At 47.1% G+C, this 19,787-nt stretch overlaps 1 protein-coding gene across 6 annotated transcripts in view; it reads right to left on the reverse strand.

The window, feature by feature from the left end:
- EXOC6B (exocyst complex component 6B) overlaps positions 1-19,787 on the reverse strand; it is a 326,648-nt gene that overhangs the window by 111,520 nt on the left and 195,341 nt on the right. For 4 of the 6 annotated variants that reach the window (XM_086611374.1, XM_086611375.1, XM_086611373.1 and 1 more), the window contains 8 exons: positions 19,536-19,656; positions 16,023-16,094; positions 15,485-15,582; positions 14,118-14,223; positions 12,844-12,953; positions 7,107-7,218; positions 2,279-2,413; positions 822-1,001 (listed from right to left, as the gene is read on the reverse strand). In XM_086611374.1, the coding sequence (XP_086467500.1) occupies positions 822-1,001; positions 2,279-2,413; positions 7,107-7,218; positions 12,844-12,953; positions 14,118-14,223; positions 15,485-15,582; positions 16,023-16,094; positions 19,536-19,656 (934 nt within the window). The remainder of the gene's footprint in view (positions 1-821; positions 1,002-2,278; positions 2,414-7,106; positions 7,219-12,843; positions 12,954-14,117; positions 14,224-15,484; positions 15,583-16,022; positions 16,095-19,535; positions 19,657-19,787) is intronic. The other 2 variants (XM_086611376.1, XM_086611377.1) reach the window with 1 other exon arrangement.

Raw genomic sequence — 19,787 nt, forward strand, 5'->3', positions numbered from 1 at the left:
ATGCCCGGCATGTGCCAGTGTTCTATAATCCTGGGCACCCAGTACCAACAAATCAGTAACAGTTAAGGAAGGAAGAAAGATTAGAAATTGTTTTTAGGGCAAATATAGTGTTCAGTGGATTTGCTATTTCAAAATACCATCTGACTGAAGATACTCATAAGTATATATCCAGAACTAATCTTATTTAAAGGAAAAAATAAGCTATTTGAGCAAAAATGAAACTCCCCGATGATTCTGTTTTTCCTATTCAAGGGGACACTACTCAGCCAACTGCAAAAACCAACATAAAATACGTTTTTTGATGACAATAACAGCATAAACACAGGCATATTTTAGACAGCAGAGAAAAGAAAGAAACATATGCTGCCTTCCAAGGCAGAGCAATATTTTGATGTAAGGCATCCAGTGACTTGACAAACATTTGGAAATGTATCTGCATTTCAAATAATGGACACTCTTATACTGGGATCTCTTGAAAAAAATCTTGAACGTCCATTAAGATGAAAGTTAATGTATGTAAAATATAGGTGGCTAGTGAATTATGGTCCTACTTCTACGTGGTGGACTGCGATATTTTCCTTGTTTATGTATAAGCGGACTTGAAAATACTCGAGGAGACTCTCACTGAAGCCCAACTTCTGGTGGCACATGAAATAGCTTGCTTTAAAAATAGATTTGTTATTTCATAGCACTTGACAGTCCAAGGCCCCATTTCCATCACACTCCATTAAATCTGAACAACCATTAGTTTCAACAGCCCCATCGGATGCCCGCGTGCTCCCCAGGGAGAAAAAGAAAGTAAATGGGTGAAGGTGGCTCACCGGGAGGTGGGTGAACACAGCAAACGTGCTGCGTAGAAAGCCAATGAGATCGACAAGGTAGTCGCTGGCCTTGCTGCCCGGCTCCATGGCCATCCAGTCGTAGTCCGCCAGCTGCAAGAACTGGTCTATCTTCTGGTTCAGGTTAGTGTAAATCTCCTCCTCAGCAGCGTGGCGGGCATCCTGGGAAACAAGACCACATTACATGAGGTGGAGTCTCTGTACCACAGGTCTACACAAGCAATAAGACATGAGATTGACCCAAACCTTAGTGTTAAAGGTAGCACAAGACAAAGCACCTGTAGGCAACTACAGGGCTGCTACAGCCCCACGTTAGCTCAGATTGGTGGGACATGTGCCACCAGGTCAGTGGTGGGCATGATCAAGCTGGTGTCTGGCTCTGCTGCAACCCAGGGAGCAGAAGGACAAATCTAGTGTGGGATGGAAGTGAGAGTGAAATGAGAGAGGAACGTTCTGTGTGGAAAAGAGTTGGGACTCACCAAACTGCGTGTGGGTGTGGGGCGCAGGAGGACATCAGAGGAGCCTCCGTGCCAGAGCAACGGTATGAAAAGGTAAGTTCAGCAAGTACTTCAGTCATTTGCTGCTCAGCTTAAAGATAGCATGTTTCCTTCTCTAGAACCTAACCACAGAAATTCCTGCCCTCTGAAAGCACTTTCGCGTGTCCAGAGAAGGGCAGCGAAGCTGGTGAAGGGTCTGGAGCACAGGTCTTATGGGAAGCAGCTGAGGGAACTGGGGGTGTTCAGCCTGGAGAAAAGGAGGCTGAGGGGAGACCTTCTCTACAACTATCCGAAAGGAGGTTGTAGCAAGGTGGGGGTCCGTCTCTTCTCCCAAGTAACAAGTGACAGGATGAGAGGAAACAGCCGCAAGTTGAACCAGGGGAGGTTAGAACTGGGTATTTGGAAAAATGTCTTCCCCGAAAAGGTTGTCAGACATTAGAACAGGCTGCCTAGGGTAGTGGTGGAGTCGCCATCCCTGGAGGGGATGCCAGCCCTGATTTTTAGGGAATAATGATAAAAGAAGTGGAAAGATGCAGAAATGTAAGTTCTGAACATTTGTTCTCCTCTTGGGTGAAAGCGGAGAGCTTGTGTCCACGGCCAGATGTGTGTAACACTGTATGTCGCTCAAACAGCAAAATGAAAATTCATTGAAGAAAAGGTTTTAAAAAAATCAGGCTTTTGTTTAGAAGCTGCTTAATCCTTTCGATAATAAGCGCTGCAGTCACAGCCTGTAAATCAGGGCTACAAAGGCTCAAGATCTCAACTGAAGTGATGCTCCGAAGAACAAACCCAAAAGCTAGTTCGATGGTGAAAGCTTCTCAGATATGACAAAATTACTGCTTAGCTCAGCTCCCTACATCCAACACGCACTTTGAAAGCAGATACTCTCCAAAGCAAACATCAACAGCAGCTCCCCAGAGGTGGATCTACCAGCCTGCTCACCTTGAAGGTTGTGGTCCCGTAGAGTTTCGTAGTGTGGACGGTTTCTGGAAGTACATTAGTGATATTGGTTATGAATTCCTCTAGGAACTTGCAGGATTTCTCCAAATGGGTCGTATTTATAATAATCTGCACAAGCTGCAAAGGCAAAAAAGGTATTGAAAGATGGTGCTGCTGAAGTCAGGGCCGTGCCAGGTTAATGGATGCCAATTTAGAACAAATTCTGGCATGAAAAGCTGACACTGTACAAACACACTAAGCTCTGCTACATGCTCAGAGGCTCTCCTCCTTTAACAACATCAGAAACTTAAATAAAAGATAATTTTTGGGGGGAAGCATTTCCCATGACAGCCACTAATACCACAAAAGATGATTTTTTTGTAAATGACTTTCCTACATTCAGCTGTCACTCAGGGCTCTTTTCAGCGCAGTTCAAACACAACACATCAAACCCCGAGTGTTCTGTCTGCTCATGAACCCTAAATAACCGCGTCCTGAGCACCGCCGAACAACGTCACACCGAGGCATTTCACAAAGGAACTACAAGGTTTTCGTTTTCTGAGGGTGGTGTGGGTGAAGAGCAGACCTCACCCTGGTGTCTCCTGTGGTATCATATCCACCATTACCCGCAACTGTCTTCACGCCATCTTCTCAGCTGCCTTCACCTGGCACTATCTCAGGACATTACAGGCAACTACAGAGCCAAAGCCTCTGCTGAAGTCAACCAACACAAACATTTACAATCCAGAGCTTCCACTTTGGGGTCACTGACTTGGAAGCATCATTAATTCCTTACACAGATGCTTTTTTTCTGGGCAGACTACTGTGAATATACCCAAGGTGGCAACATAAGCTACAACAAAACCTGTCTAAATAATGCTTAGGTCAGATATGATGCCAAAACAGTTCTGTTACAGACTCAGAAGTCATTATAATGCTCCAGACTGATATAATTTCATTGCTGGAATACGGTGTGGCAGTCCACGGTTACCTCCTTCAAAGAAATTATTTCGAAACATTCACAAATCTTCTGAATGAGATGGATTAATCATCCATCTTTTGATTTTGAGTGTTGCAGGCACCTAAATATTGAAGCCACGCTACAAAGTTTATAGAATCCGACTCTTGTTAGTGCCAGGTGGCAGGAGAAGGGGCAATGGTGACAAGTTGGGATGTTCATCTGGGATATCAGGAAGGAAAAGAGTCATTGGGAAGGCAGCACAGAACCATAGCAGGGTGCCCAGAGAAGCTGTGGGACCTACTGTGTGCGGTTTGTGTGATGGGGTTCTGGTAGCAGGGGAGGGGCTGCAGACACGGCCCCTGTAAAAAGCTGCTAGAAGATTCCCCAGCTCCAAAACTGGTCAGACTGATCTCTGGCCAGGGCTGAGCCAGTCAGTGCCTCTCCAACATTTAAGAAGGGGACAAAGGAACCCAAAGTGGCAGGACCTGCAGTGAGGAGAGTGGGGACGCATGGGGCTGGCCCCCCTTGGCCTCTTGGGCGGGCAGCTGCCCACGCTAGGTTGCTACTGCCCAACTGGAGATGGCTGCGGTGGCACAGCTTGGAGAGCTCCGAAATGCCCCGCTCCTGGGGCACCCGCTGGGCAGAGTTCATTCCCACCAGGACCACGGAGGTTTGTCAGGTGGTCAGGCCCAGCATAGCTGTGAGGAAGAGAGGATTGAGACCTGAGAGAAATGGCCACACAGAGAAAAAGGACAGTGAAGAGGGAGCAGGAGAAGTGCGTCGGAGCTGAGATTCCCCCACAGCCCATGGTGAGACAGCAGCAGACCCTCTGCCGCCTGCGGAGATTAAAAGTGGAGCAGAGACCCACATGAAACCCGTGAAGGACCCCACACTGGAGCAGAGATGCTTGCGCCCAAAGGAGTTCATAGAGGATTGTCCCCATGGGAAAGGACTCCACACTGCTGGAGATTGATGGTGGAGTAGAGATGCAATCTGTGGAAACAGACCCCACGTGGGGCTGGTGGCTGCACCCAAAAACGCTGTGACTCCATGGGGAAGATGCCTGCGCTGGAGCAATCTGATGGGTAAGGATTGCATCCTGAGGGAAGCACTCATGTTGGAGAACTTCTAGGAGGCTATCTCCTGTAAGGAAAGGACAGTTGGAGCAGGGGAAGAGTGTGAGCAGTCCTCCTCCTTAAGGAAGGAGTGGCAGAAACAACATGTGATGAACTGACCTGCAGCCCCCATTCCCTGTCCCCCTGCGCCGCTGGGGAGGAGGTAGAGCTGAGAAGAAGGGAGGGGTGGGGGGAAGGTGTTTTTGAGATCTGGCTTTGTTTCTCATTATCCTCTCTGAATGAACTGTTAACAAATTAAATTGATTTGACCCCAAGCTGAGTCTGTTTTGCCCGGGGCCATGGTTGGTGGGTGATCCCTCCCTGTTCTTGTCTTGACCCTCAGGCCTTTGGTTACATTTTTATCCCTTCCAAGGAGCAGGAGAAGTGAGCAGCTGTGCGGTAGCTCAGCTGCCGGCTGGGCTAAACAACTCCACCTATGTTTTTGAGAAATTAAAAGTCAGGTAGAGAAAACCTTGATGTGATCCAAGCAAGTAATAATCCCACTTCCACTGAGAGGTTGGGCTAGGTACCTCCAGAGGTCCTTTCCAGCCAACCCTTCTACGATTTGAGTCAGGTTTTTGTTTTTAAGAAATCAAATTACAATCTATTTGAACTCCTCTTGTTTAGTACTTGGTCCCTGAAATGTATCACACAGGTAAGTAGGGCGGGGCTTCTCATTTCTGAACCCCTTGGATTAATTCTCTTCTTGAGTTTTGCCTTCAAACAAGCGTTCACCTGATTGCCTTTCTCTGTCAGATAGTCTTCACATCGCAATCGTGATGTATTTTCCTATTGTTTCAAGCTAATTAAATATTAGATATTTCCAACTCTAAAATTCCTCCTAAACTTCTCTGATCATCACAACTTACTGCTCCAGATCAGCTATCAAACTTCGAGGTCCTAATTGCTTTGATTCTCTTCTACCACTTACTATGAGCTTTACTCATCCCTCTCTGGTGCTTTCAAGTTCTGACCTCTTGAATTCAGAGGGGTAAGACCTTCTCATTGATGTAAGACCTTCTGGTTGGGGTATTCAAATTAAAAAAAATAGTAGCATCTTTCCTCTCTCTTTTGGTGATGGATATCAGGATTATACGAGACATCAGGATTATTTGGAGTAGACTGGGTAGCAAACTTCAACATCTGCTGCTGAGAGGTAGCCCCAAAAAACAGCAATAAAAAATGAAGAAGAGAATAGACCGGGACGGTTGGTACACAGCCTTGTAATACCTTTTCCATTGCTTGGAAAAATGACACTGGAGAGCCCAGAAATGGATGGTGTTGTTTTGCGCAAAAATTAAATCTTGGAAGTGTTAGTTACACAGGGTACTTAAACATCTTCTGCAATCATCTTTGACACCAGGACCATGCTTGTTTATGATCTGGGACTCTTCAACGCACCCTTTAATTCCTGTGCTCCACACAGTCACATCAATGTCTCTTCTGAGGGAAGGATTTGAGAAACTCAGAGGAAAATGCTGTGTGCTTCCATTTGGACAAACAGGTCAATGGTTACCCAAAGAAAAGAGGCAGGAGGGGATGAAGATGCTCAAAGTAGTTTTTCTTCAATCAGATAAGAAAAAACTGATGGTAGACAGAACCCCAGGAGAGAGCTAGTTGTACCTTGGAAAGTGGTAAAGAACAAGAGGATGAAAATATGAGAAGAGATTCAGTGATGAACATCAGTCTCTGGACATACTACGCCTTTATTCAAGTCGCGCTATGTAGGCTTTCCTCGCAAAAATCCTCTCCAGCTCCAAAGCACGTGAAGAAGCCACTCTCAGGCCAAAGAAAGTTATGGCCTTCACTCAAGGTGGAAGATGCCAAGGAACATCTAGGCCGTCTAAACTGGGCAAGAGCGGCCGAGAGGACTGCGGTACTCGGTTCGCCCTCCCTACCCTCCGTCACACCGGGGGAATGCTTGCAACAAGCAGCAAAAAGATCATTTGGGGGATGGAGAGTGCAGGGATAGTGTTGCATTCCTCTTTGTGCAGGGAGCCTTGGGAGGAGCAGGAGGCAAGAGGAATTTGCCCCCAGGGAGCAGCGAGATTCTGGACTGCAAGATAAAGGGCTGAGGAAGCACCATGTGTAAATATATACCACTGAAAACTCCCTAAACTCTCCAAAATTCACCTCCATAGGGTATTTATGGTGTCCAGAGAACAGGACACAGTTCTACAGTACAATTAGACAACTGCAACTGTATTACTACCTACTCATTTAATAAAAGCACACAGAGGTCCAACTAAGGCACCCAAACAGCCCTGGGGACCACACACATTCCCAAATAGTCATGATTCACATGCATCACACTTTTCAGAAATCTGACTTTGTGCCCAAAAAAGCATCGATCACAAAAAGAAAATGTTGATGTAGAGCTTATACTGTAGCAATGTGCTGAAACAAAACCGCCTCAAACGTCACCTACAGACGGGGACTCTCATAGTTCCCACTTGGCTCTTCTCCGGTGCTCCTTGAAGTCCTCTTATTTTAATTCAGATATATAACGCTCAGCAAATTCAGAAGATGGGTCATGGTAACAGCAACAGTAAAAAAACTTCCTCTCTCCCACAACGTGAAGTGTTTCTTGCTTTGTACGGCAATGTTTAGTGGTTCCATTATTGTTTTCCAACCAAATATTTTATAATAATGCTCCAAACCAGCATCTCCAAAGCTGCTGTAAGGAGCTCCAAGGAACCAAACCCCCTTCTGTCACCCTGCCCTAGAAATGGCTCTCCTCGAAGCCACGTCCTACCTCCGTCAGCCCGACGTTTTTCCTCTTGATGACGTTCTGTAAACTGTTGCTCAGCGTTCGGGTCAGCAGCAGGTTTGTAGATTTTCTAATCATATCATCAACTTCCGTGGAGCTGAAAAGTAGAATTTAAAGAGAGATTTGCAAAACGCTCTACGAAAAGAAAATCGCCTGGAGCCTTCATCACCCAGTTTTCTTCCCAACCTCTTCTGCCTTACGCATGATCATGCATCCGTGCACCGTATGGCTGCACTAATATATACTGTATACTACTATATACCAGAATATCAACAATTTAGGCTTTTTATGCGTGTGTCAGTAAGGAACGGGGACTAACGTCTGCTAAATCTACATCCCTGAGCCTCTCTTCTCAGAGGGGCTGGTCCAGTGTGGGGTAGCACTAACCCATGCAGCCAAGCCACCACCCTACACACAACGCTGGAGTTGAGCACATTCAGTATGAAGGGGAAAGGGATCAAAGACCTGCAATGGGGGAAAAAAACCAAATTAAACCCCAAAAATATCCCCCCCACAATCTCCTTATAGCTTTTTCTTTTACATCAGAAGCTCTTGCAACACGCTGATGGTCTTTGCTTGCCCCTCCAACGTGCACGCCAGCAAGGTGTGACCTCTTCTTTCTGAAAAAGGGTTTGGAAACCCACCACAGCACAGGCTCCTTTGATCTGTCGTTGGCCCTGCGTTAGCCCTGACACCACAGGGCTTTATCTCTGGCAGCGCAGTGACAGGCAGCTGAGGGCAAAGAAAATTTCCACAACTGGAAGGCTGAGAAGCTTTAATAACTGAAGGCTCCCAGTAAATCAAGCTCGTGACCTTTTGCTCCTTCTTCTGTTTTACCGGACAAATGGGCCAGATTACAAAGCAGGGATGGACACAAGAAACAAAAGGAAACCTTGCAGTTACCCCACTGTTGGCATGCGAGGTGTGGGAGATGCTGGGTTCCTGCTATTGAGGTGCCTGCTTGTGTGGGGATGGGCGCTACCAGCCCTTATCCAGCTCATACCTCCCAAATTTCTGTGCCTATTTAATTTTAGAGCAGATACACTGAGCTAAGCCCTGGTCCATCAGTGCCTGATGCTTGGGAAAGCAAGATTGAGCCTTCCCCAACAGCAACCCTGTGCCCATGGCAGCCTTCTGGACCTGCTCATCCTGCCCAAGCGCTGCGTGGCCTTCAGTGAACTTAATCCCCAACACAGGAAGGACATGGAGCTGTTGGAGCGAGCCCAGAGGAGGCCACAAAGATGATCCGAGGGCTGGAACACCTCTGCTATGGAGACAGGCTTAGAAAGTTGGGGTTGTTCAGCCTGGAGAAGAGAAGGCTCCGGGGAGACCTTCCGGCAGCCTTCCAGTACCTAAAGGGGCTACAAGAAAGCTGGAGAGGGGCTTTGGACAAGGGTGTGCAGTGACAGGACAAGGGGCAATGGCTTTAAACTGAAAGAGAGGAGATTTAGATTGGATCTAAGGAAGAAATTTTTTTACATTGAGGGTGGTGAGGCACTGGCACAGATTTCCCAGAGAAGCTGTGGCTGCCCCATCCCTGGAAGTGTTCAAGGCCAGGTTGGATGGGGCTTTGAGCAACCTGATGTAGTGGAGGGTGCAGGAGAATTGCCCCGAAATGCCCCAAATTCCTGGGAGAAGCGGTAAATACTGCTCCCCACTCGCGAAGTCATGCTCATATTTCCACAAGACTGAGAAAGTCATGTCTCGCTGCAGCTTTCCCAAGGAAAAGTCCAGCTGCACAACTCCCGCACGCCCAGCACCCAGCAGGACCCAGCTCCTGATCATTTAAATTCATAGAATCATAGAATAATGGTTAGGGTTGGAAGGGATCTCAAAGATCAAATTTGATTTCAGTTTCAAATTGAAATTCCATGTCATCAGCCAAAGTCTTAGTGCAGGTCTCTTCTAGACCATCACCACTCATCCCTGTGAGTTTATTTTCCTCCCGTTTGGTGGGGAAGGGCATCCTGTGCCAGTGCTGATCGAGACTAGCCCACTTCATGCCCCAGATGGACCCTTTGGCTCCTTCTCGCAAGGTTTTGATGTGAGGTCCGAGGTGATGCGTTTGAGTTTTTAGAAGTGGGGAAGGGAAATCAAAATGTGAGGGGGAAAGAAACGAGTGAATGAATTTTCCATGTCTTTATACCATGGCTAGGGCTCTCAAATAAGGTTTTACTTAAAGATAAAAAAAAAAACCCAACCAACCCAAAACCCACCACACATGCACATACACCCCCGGCTCTCCATCGTCTCCCAGGAAGAACCAGATTGTCCCTAGTCCCCTCCACCAGACTATAGCATGGTTCAACATAGTAAAACCAATAAAATCTAACCCTGTGATGATCTACAGATGGTAAAAAGGAGATTTAAAGCAAAGGAGTGGCACAAAGGGACCCCGTGACACTGAGGACAGCTCCCTGCTGCAGCCGGAATGGTGCAGGAAGCGGGGAAGGGGGCTGGGGAGCAAAAAGGGCTGGACCCATGCTCAGAACAGGTAAAGAAAAATATTCCATGGAAAGCAGAGATACACAAAGCTTTATCTTTGTACAAGCACTGTGGCTCATTTGGGAAATCCAAAAATGCCCGTCCCTAAGGATGGTGGAGGTGCAGAATGGCCGAGGCTGGAAGATATGCTGCTGGCTGGAGCTTCATGGAACTAAGAAAATGTGGAATAAAACTGGGGGGTTGGACATGATGTCAGCTTTTCTCACTAAACCAACACAGCGATCAACTAAGCAGCACTGGAAAAGCTTGCTTTTTTAATTCAAACGTCAACCTGTCATCAGGGCGTGGAAATTACACAAGGCAGGAACTGCCTGGCTGCGTGCACGCCCTGCTCCCGGCAGGAGTGGGGCGCTGCCGCCCTCTGCCCGACACCACAGCCAGCACTGCCGGCCGGAGGTGGCCGTATCACCCAACGCTTTGCAAACCGAGGGTTTGCTTCGATTGCTCGCTTCAGTTGCAGAAACATCTCAGCCACGACAGGCTCCAGGGCATAGCCAAGTAGTAACCATTGCTGAAATATAAAGTGCTTAGCACTTCCGTGACGCTTTTACTTCTTCAAAGCACTTCTAACCGTGCTTTCTTTGCACAGAGGCACCATTTCCAAAGGTTTCCAATTCTTATTTTGGTTGTTGGCTGCATAAGTTAGAAAATCAGGTTGCAACCGTAGTTACATGGTGGGTGAAGCAGTCAGGTAATCCCTGCGGTTGGGCTCCACTGGAGCAGAGGTTCTGTGATATCTCCCATGAGGTCCATACGCTGAGTCAGGAGGAAAAAAAAAAACAAATGCAGCATTCCTTGGCCAAAAAAAGAGCAGGATTTGACCAGGTGTTGGTCCGCGATCCCCCAAATCTTCATTGTTCCAACAGAAGGGGTAAGTGAGGGTGGTAACAGGAGTGATGGGTGTGAGCTGTTGCCTTGCCCAGAGCTCTCCAAGCTGAAATGAGGAACGCAGTAGAAGCTCATACCAACAGCCCAGACCCAGTGCTCAGACCAGCGGGGCCAGTTAGCAAAGAGTAACGGTACCAGTCAGTGGTATGATGTTCTACTTCACTCTTGGCTGTGAAGGAGAGGTTGGGTCTTGGTTCAACAGAGAGGCTGGATCTCCATTCTCAATACGCAAGAAGAAAACAAAACCTCCGGATGAACGATATCATTCCTGCTGCTCGCTACATACGTCTGAAGTCAATTTGATCTACCAACTTCATTACTGGGCTTGGTCTACAACCACAGACCACCAGTAACACAGAAGCAATAATATGAGCTGTCAAAGAAACTGTATTTATCTCCTCTCTCCTAAAGTGGCTTTCTAAAGGTCTAACCTGATTTAGTTATTCAAGCCTCTGATTTTTGATTTGATTTTATTTTTAATAACTTTATGTACTTAAATTATTTTCAGCACTTTACAAATCATATCCCAAGTGCTTTGTGCGAAAAAAAAAAACAAAAACAACCAGTCCTGGTAGATTAGAGTTGACATCTCATCCTTCCACTCACTGTTTTCCAAAGATATTTCCTATTTCTAAAATGGGAAATTCCACTGAAGCTGGAGGAAGCCTTCCACTGAGTGGATACTTTTAAAGATATCTCCTTGCTGAACTCAAGTTCATGCTTTTTAACAAAAGCAGAACTTGCTGAAATATAAAGGAGATTTTCTTTTTCCTAATCAAATTAACACACCAAGGAAAAAAAAAAAAAGGCAACCTCTGTAAATGCACGCTAAGCTCCAAATTTTCTTCAAATACTTGAAAAAACAATATAACTTTCCTAAGTGGATCAACATAAAGGAGAACACTCCCGTCCAACACAAGGAGCTAGTTTAAAAAAAAAAAAAGAGAAAAAGAAAATACAAGGTACGTTTTCTGCCATGGGCTCTGCTCTTCAGGAAAAGACCGCGAAGTATTTAAACGAACTGTCTGGGTTAATGACAGCTGATGTCCTGTATCCCATTGCAGTAGTCATGACCTTCAGGCCCCCAGTGAGTGACGGGCTGACCCCCATCACTCCAGGGTGCGACGTAAATGACAACCAAAGAAGAAAAAGAAAGAGAAGAGAAAGAAAACTTGCTGCCGGCTTTGTAGCCAAGCTTCCTAATAAAACCTAATTCAAGCTGTCAGGGTGAAATGAAGAAAGTGTCAACAGGGGTTTTCAGAGAAATATTCCAAATGTTTGGTTAGAAAAGCCAAGAGTTGGGCTCCCTTCCCCCTGCCCAACACTGCTCCTCAAAAAGGGCTGGAAAATCCAATGTCGAAAGGAATTTTAATAACATGTCTGGGGGGGAATCCCTCAGGAGGGACCCAAGGGGACACTTTTCTTCCCTTCCCTGACAAACCCAATCATCTCTGTAATGCTGAAGAGCGCAAAACTTGCAAGGGAAGTGCCAACGGAGGGGTTTGGTGAAACCAGCATCCGTGTGAAATCAGACCGTTCCGCCGGCTTTAGAAACCGAGATGTTTAATGGTGACCCGCGGGTTAAGAGCCCTGGGAGCCACCAAAGAGAACAACCTGCCACCGGTGAAAGGCTGAGATTAAACGCGGGGTGAGAAACGTCTTCTGCTTCCACAGCAACCAGCGAGCTGCCACGTCCTCTAGCAGATGAGAGAGAGAAAGCAGCTCTCCAAATTACTATCCTTCTCCCAAAGGAAGAGAAATGAAAACTTTGGAGGCTTTAAAAAAAAAAAAAAAAATCAGATTATTTGTATAGAAACTCCCACGGGAAATAAGAAAAACAAAGGCCCTAAAGCAGCAGCCCAAGCTCATTAACACACAGGGCAAAGCAAAACTCCAGGACTTTTCCTGCCAACGCACTCCTCCAGGGACAGTGCGGGAAGGTCACATGGAGGTTGTAGATGATATACCAAGCACTGACCCGATGACAAGTGGACATCATCGTCTTTCTTGAGACAGCAACATTCATCTATTTAGTACGACCAACTCCGAAACATCTCAGAGGGAAATACATCCTCGCTTTTTATACAGCTACCACAATCCTGGGCTATCTCTTCCTACATGAGACAGCTATTTTTGAAGACTTGGCCAGTCCCCTGTACAGGAAGGATACCACCACTCCGAGGAGCCCACCAGCCCAGACAGGGTACATCTCCAAGCAGTTGAGCCACATGAAGGGTTGGAGGAAGAGAATTCATATTTTAATCCTGTTCAGACCTTTCAGTGCAGTCAAAACCTCTCTATTACAACCGTTAGCATGCTCATCCCCTACCTCAGATGAAGGTCTTCGGAAAACTTCAAACAGGCGTAGATGAATTCCTTAATCTGATTGTAAACTTTAGGCACAAACTCAGAAAAGGGGAACTTCTTTGGAAACGGTTGCTGTAAAATACAGGAGAGAATTCAAGTCGAAGAGCAGATATTTAACAGGAGCGACGACTGCTTTCCAGCAATGTGTTCCAAGCAGTCGAATTAATTCTGGTATTTAGCTAAGTCCAGCAATGAAACAACAAGCCAGTATTTATTGTATATTATATAAACATTTCAGCCAAGGGAAAGACCAGATAATCACTTACAAATGGCACATGGGTTCAGAAGGGGTTTGGAGTCTGAAAGGGGCTGGAAGGAATCTTGCAGCTAGGAGGGAGCAGGCAACACCATGGGACCCTCATTCCCACTCCCAACTCCCTAACTCCGATGAAAAAACCCCCACTGGAGAACGTCTTGACTTTTACCTCCCACCACGCACAAGGTGTTTTGCTCGGTCACCTCCCACCGTCGCTGCCCAAGGTGAGCACTTGCTTACAGCACCAAAAGCCAAGAGGAAACAGATGTCCTCTACCAAACCTCTCCTGGCCAGCTTTCAGTCCCAGCACACCCATGGCTGGGAGGTGCAGAGCGTTAACAGTGAGAAGCTGGATCCAGTTTTGGGGGAAGGACACAGGCTTTCTGAAATCTAAACACTTGACTCGGATCGAAAAAACCCTCCAGTCCTAATTAAGTTCACCAGGCTTGGGGCTCACTGGCTGCCAGATGCGGAGCAGAAGGCCAAGCAGGTTTTTAAGGGACACTGACTAGGTCAAATTTGACTCCTCTTAGGTTTTGCAATCACACACTCCTGCAAATGCCAAGATATACCACTTTGTTGGGCTTTTTTTTTTTTTAGATATGAGATGAAAACAAACAAAGGTCAATAACACGGTTCATAAAACAAGAATAACATAGCAATGGAAGCAGGTATTTCTAGTCTTTTGTCTACTGCAAGCGCTGTTCAGCTGTGATAGTGCACCATGATCCAAACCCAAAATCACTGAGGTATTGCTACACACACTTTCCTCACCCGCACCAGGAGAAACACATCACACGGAAAGTATATTTGTTCTTTTCCCCCCGTTTTGTTTTTTTGTTGTTGTTGTTGTTTATTTGGTTTGGGGGTTTTGGGGTTGGGTTTTTTTTGCCACTTTCATTTGCAGTTCTCAATGCCACCAACAAGGGCGCAGGGTTTCCAGCACACACACCGTGCCACCTTCCCCGTTTCATGATTACCTTTTCAAGTTCTGCGTCCTGGAATGGGAACTGTCCAACTATTTTCTTATAAACTTCTTCATTTGTCACTGGGATGGGACTGTAGTTATCTGAATCGAGTATATTTCTAAGAAAATAAAAGAAAAGTTAGAAAGACAGCTCTGTGATGAAGACCAGATTTACTGCTGGGTCAGGAAGCTCTTGAGCAGCAGGTGCCAGTCTAAGATGTGACCCCACAGGCCTCAACTTCTCCCGATGTTGGAGACTGTTGAAGTCACCTTTGCTGCAGCCGGACTCAATGATCACTCCCAGCTCCCCACCTTCAGCATGCGTAAAGCCACAACCAGAGCGCAGCGCTGCTTTTAGTCCAGCCTGAAGCTTCAGCACCAGCCCCTGAAAAAGCTCAAGAGAGCTTCAGTCCTGCCTGACTTGAGGAAGAGGGATGCTGAGCTACTAGGGCATTGACAATCCTCCAGCACCATTTCACAATGCTCCATCCTCTGAGAAATCTCAGTCATAGAATCACAGAATGGTTTGGGTTGGAAGGGACCTCAAAGATCATCCAGTTCCAACCGCCCTGCCATGGGCAGGGACACCCTCCACTACACCAGGTTGCTCAAAGCCCCATCCAACCTGGCCTTGAACACTTCCAGGGATGCCGCAGCCACAACTCCTCTGGGAAACCTCTTCCAGTGCCTCACCCCCCTCAGAGGGAAGAATTTCTTCCTTAGATCCAATCTAAATCTCCCCTCTTTCAGTTCAAAGCCATTGTCTCTTGTCCTATCACTACACACCCTTGTCCAAAGCCCCTCTCCAGCTTTCCTGTAGCCCCTTTAGGTAATGAAAGGCTGCTGGAAGGTCTCCCTGGAGCCTTCTCTTCTCCAGGCTGGAAGACCATCACAGGATGAGGTGGTGGCTTCAAAGCGCAGCATGGGGCCCTACCTCTAGGCTACTGCTCAGCTCACAGCTGTGCCTACAGCAGCAACACCGGGATATGCCACCGATGCCCCAAGACACTCACGGCTCAGTGCTGGAGCAAGGACACAGTAACGTGGCTCCAAAACCAGGTTTTTGCATCCTTCCATCTATCAACTGTCAGTGTGAGCTCCATAACAAAACCACAACCTTATCTCTCTGGGATGCAAAATTTCTGGTCTACACCGATTTATTGCACAGATCTCACCACACGCAGGATCCTCACAGCTGTATTTAAATTGGGTGTCCCTTCACCCAAGGAGAGCCCAGGCTGAAGTTTTCTGTTGCCCAAAGTTTAAACATGAGCTCGCTACTAATCTCTCTCAAAATATTTTTGAGCCAAAACTACTCTTAAGGTAGCAGTAAGAAACTCATAAGGTACCTCTTATGAGTTCGCTGAAAGAGCTTCTTACCTGAAAACTCCTGACCATTTCTTCAGCAGGGTTTCACTATATTGGTCTTGGATCTCCAACAGCATGTCAAAGAGCTGGTTCACCGGGAAGCCATATCCCTGCAGCAGGGTGGGGAAAGAGAGCAACTTCAGATAAGAAAAAGTCACCAACAGGCAGGTGAAGATTATTTTCTCTATTTAATAGGGAGCACAAAGGCAAATTCTCCCCTACCACCACCACAGAGATGTATGGTGTTGGTGGAGGGATTTAGGCAGTGATGTATCACAATGGTAGCACCAAGGGCTATAAAACGCTGGGCTGGGTGTGGGCAGGAGGCACAAGGGCTTGGCAAGGTGGCCAAGGCTTGGCGCTGGCCACTCTATGTGCAGAGAGAAACAGGCTGTCCATCAGGCACCACAATTCATGCACCACAATGCCAAACAAGAAGCCGAGCCACCACAGCGAGCCCACGTCAGCCACTGAACCCCACTGACAGACACCATCTGTGAGCAGTGCAATCGTTGAGTAAGACAAAGAGCGGTCGCCAGCCGCCACGTACCTGGAGTGTATCTGCAAAGAGGACGATGAGGTTCTTCAAGTCTAATACCAGGCTCGGGTCCGAGCAGTAGGACTGCAAAGAAGGGGAGAAATTCCAACACGGTTTTAAGTGCAGCACATGGGGAAAAATATTGCCCTCAGCCCTCCTGCGTTATCACTCAAATGATAATAAATTCACAGGCACCTCATAGAGCCTTCTGATCAGCGCCTTTTATCCTCCAGCCCCTGCCCTAACGTGGCACAGGGTGAGGGAGGGCACACTGATAAGGCTATCTCTCCTCGTACTGCACTCCTCTTGAGGCTCTCCATGATGAAGGAGGATTTCGGTTGCTCAAGAGATACCTGAAGTGTCTCTAAGATTACCCAGGAGCTGCAGGGGAAGCGAGACGAGACGAAGCAAATCAGCACGCTGTCACACCGAGACGGCAGCAGCACCACTTGTTTCATATTCAGCGTGTCGTGTCTGCCGGTAACGAAGCATCGTGGAGAGGGATCCCCGAGCCCCGCGCCAAGGCTGCGTCGCCACGTGGTTCAGGCTGAGGAGAACCACGCGGCGTGCCTCTATTTCAGCAACATTAAAGGTCAGAGCTCCAACAGCAGTATTTATTGCGGGTCAGGACACTGCTCAAAACCCTAAAGATGCAACTCAGTGCAGTGACAGCGCTGATGGTCCCCCCGGAGCCACCCCACGGTACCCACAGGCTTCGTGTCCTCTCTGGACACACCAGACAACCTCCTTATGCTGAAATATGTAAAGTTTCAGACAGAGTCTTACCAAATATAGACTCAGTGATCATAAGCTGGAAAAAGAAAGAGATTTAAAGCTCACTGGAAACTCACAGAGGAATGGCTCCATTAATCAATGCGAAAGACTGGAAGAGATACATTTTCCATTTCACTGTCCAAAAAAGAAAGGCAGAAGGAAAGATAATGCCCTAAAGCTATCAGGAATGATAAAAGATGTCCCTGTCTGCAGCAAGGAAGAAAATCCAGGGGTAAGTTCAGCTGAACGGGAAGAACTGAAACAGCCTCACTGATGTGAGAGCCCTCCATCGAGCCTCAATGATGGACGGCACTGGTCTAGATGGGAGCTGAAGGTTGAGCGGTGCTTAGAGATGACAGTGGTGACCACAGTAACAGCGTTGAAAAACCATGTAATGTTTCATGCTGACTGAAAAAGAAAAAAGCTCGCTTGGCAGCTGCTTCACGCATTCACTTTGGCATCACTTAAAACAACTCATCATGGCAACAAAGCTGGTAAAACTGAAAAGCACCGTGTTTGTACCTGGCTGACTCTTACAGCCTTCACCCAGCAGAAAACCCCACTTCAAAAGAAAATAAACAGACGTTTACAACCTAGCGGGGTGTACATCTCTGTGTTTATCCCCGCTCGTCTGTTTATCCCATCTTTCCAGTCAACATAACCGCTATGCCAGATGGAGTGAGAGAGCCCCAGGAAGGCTCTGTGGTCCCTCATCCCAACGAGCTCCAGGTCCATCAAATCACAGAATCACAGAATGGTTGGGGTTGGAAGAGACCTTCAAGATCATCCAGTTCCAACCCCCCTGCCATGGGCAGAGACACCTTCCACTACACCAGGTTGCTCAAAGCCTTATCCAACCTGGCCTTGAACACTTCCTCTACGGATGGGGCAGCCACAACTTCTCTGGGAAACCTCTTCCAGTGCCTCATCACCCCAACAGTGACGAATTTCTTCCTTAGATCTAATCTAAATCTCCCCTCTTTCAGTTTAAAGCCATTGCCCCGTGTCCTATCACTACACGTCCTTGTAAAATGTCCCTCTCCAGCTTTCCTGTAGCCCCTTTAGGCACTGGAAGGCTGATAGAAGGTCTCCCTGGAGCCTTCTCTTCTCCAGGCTGAACAGCCCCAGCTCTCTCAGCCTGTCTTCGTAGCAGAGGTGCACCAGCCCTCGGATCATCTCCATGGCCTCCTCTGGACCTAGTCCAACAGCTCCACGTCCTTCAGATGCTGGGGACTCCAGAGCTGAACACAGCACTGCAGGGGGGGTCTCATGAGAGCAGAGCAGAGGAGCAGAATCCCCTCCCTCGACCTGCTGCCCATGCTGTTTTGGATGCAGTCCAGGACACAGTTGGCCTTCGGGGCTGCCAGCGCGCATTGCCGGCTCATAGTGAGCTTCTCATCAACCAGCACACCCCAAGTCCTTCTCCTCCGTGCTGCTCTCCATCCATTCTCTGCCCAGCCTGTACTTGTGCTTGGGACTGTCCCGACCCACGTGTAGGACATTGCGCTTGGCCTTGTTGAACTTCACAAGGTTTGCATGGGCTCACCTCTCAAGCCTGTCAAGGTCCCTCTGGATGGCATCCCAAAGCCAAGCAGCTCCTTGGCAACGCTGTCCATGGGCTATCATTCTACACTGAAGTCAGAGGCACATAAGCGCAAAACTCAGTGTGATTTGGGGTGAGCAGCAGACTGCATTTCCAGGCAGAAATTTCAGGGTTTTCTCAGCGAAGAGCGACGACACCGGGATCGCTTGGGAACCACCACGTGCATGTTACACCACGTCAGATGCAGGTCTGTACCGACACAACCCAGCAAGGTCCTCACGCTCTCGGATGGCACTGTCATCCTCAAGCAGCAGTGGGATTTCAGTGATTTAATACTTTGTTTTTCCTGGAGAAAATGGCCCAACAACTTGAAAATGGACTTGCCAATACTCATTAATGCTTTTTTTTTTTAATGGTCAAATGTAATTTTTTCATCCTGTTAATCAACAGAATTTTCAAAAAATTCCAGTGCTCCCAGTTGAACCAGTACAACATTACATCAGGTCATATAAAATCGGAAGAAAATCCTACATTTCTTGCAATTGGCTTTGCTTTTTTCGCTCAAGTAGAGAAACACTGAAGCAGCAAGTGATGTTTTCAAACTTCTTTCAGTATTCACAGAATCACAGAATGGTTTGGGTTGGAAGGGACCTTCAAGATCATCTAGTTCCAATCCCCCTGCCATGGGCAGGGACAAGAATATTCAAGAATAAGATTCTTACCCAAAAATAAATAAGAAACTTCTTATTCAAGATTAAGAAGTCTATTTAGTGTCTTTTTATGCACAAATGATTTGCAGTTTGATAGCAGTCCATTCACTGCCATGAACTTTAAGGGAATATCAAACAGGGTCACACTTGGGTGTGTCAAATAGATGCTGTTTTCGCCAGTTTTCTGGAACAAACCGACTCCCTCTGCTGGTGCTTTCCAAGAGTGATCGATGAAGTAACAAGAAAAATACCGAACTTTTATTTTCTTCTTTCCAGTCCCTCAAAATATTGAGAGTTTGGTACAGGGAAATGCAGTGCATCAAGAGGTGAAAAAAAGCCGGAGAAAGCTTTTGGGAAATCGCAGCATATCTGCACGTTATTGTTTTAAACATCGGAAAAGAGGCAAAACAAAGAATGATACTGTAAAAAGCCAATCTTTCCAGCACGTCAAGTCATACTCAAGCAACAGCTGAGCGATCCAATAAGGCTTTTACTTACTGAATGTGTCCTTAGTGCTGCGATGGTTTTTGATAACGCCATCTCCCACAGCTCATCAATGTAGGCTCTATTTACCAGGCCCTGTGTCGTGTGCAAGATGTGATCCTCGACCACAAAAAACCTAACGGGGAGGAGAGAACGGCCCTGTTACCAGAAGCTACGGGTTTCCAGACATCAGAAGAGGTCTGCAAACGCCGCACGCGAGGGACACGTAACATCTGAACATCCACAAACCTCCGGAGGAGATATCTG

Source organism: Tauraco erythrolophus, chromosome 5 (genome assembly GCF_009769465.1).
Source record: "Tauraco erythrolophus isolate bTauEry1 chromosome 5, bTauEry1.pri, whole genome shotgun sequence".
NCBI classification, from domain to species: Eukaryota; Metazoa; Chordata; class Aves; order Musophagiformes; family Musophagidae; genus Tauraco; species Tauraco erythrolophus.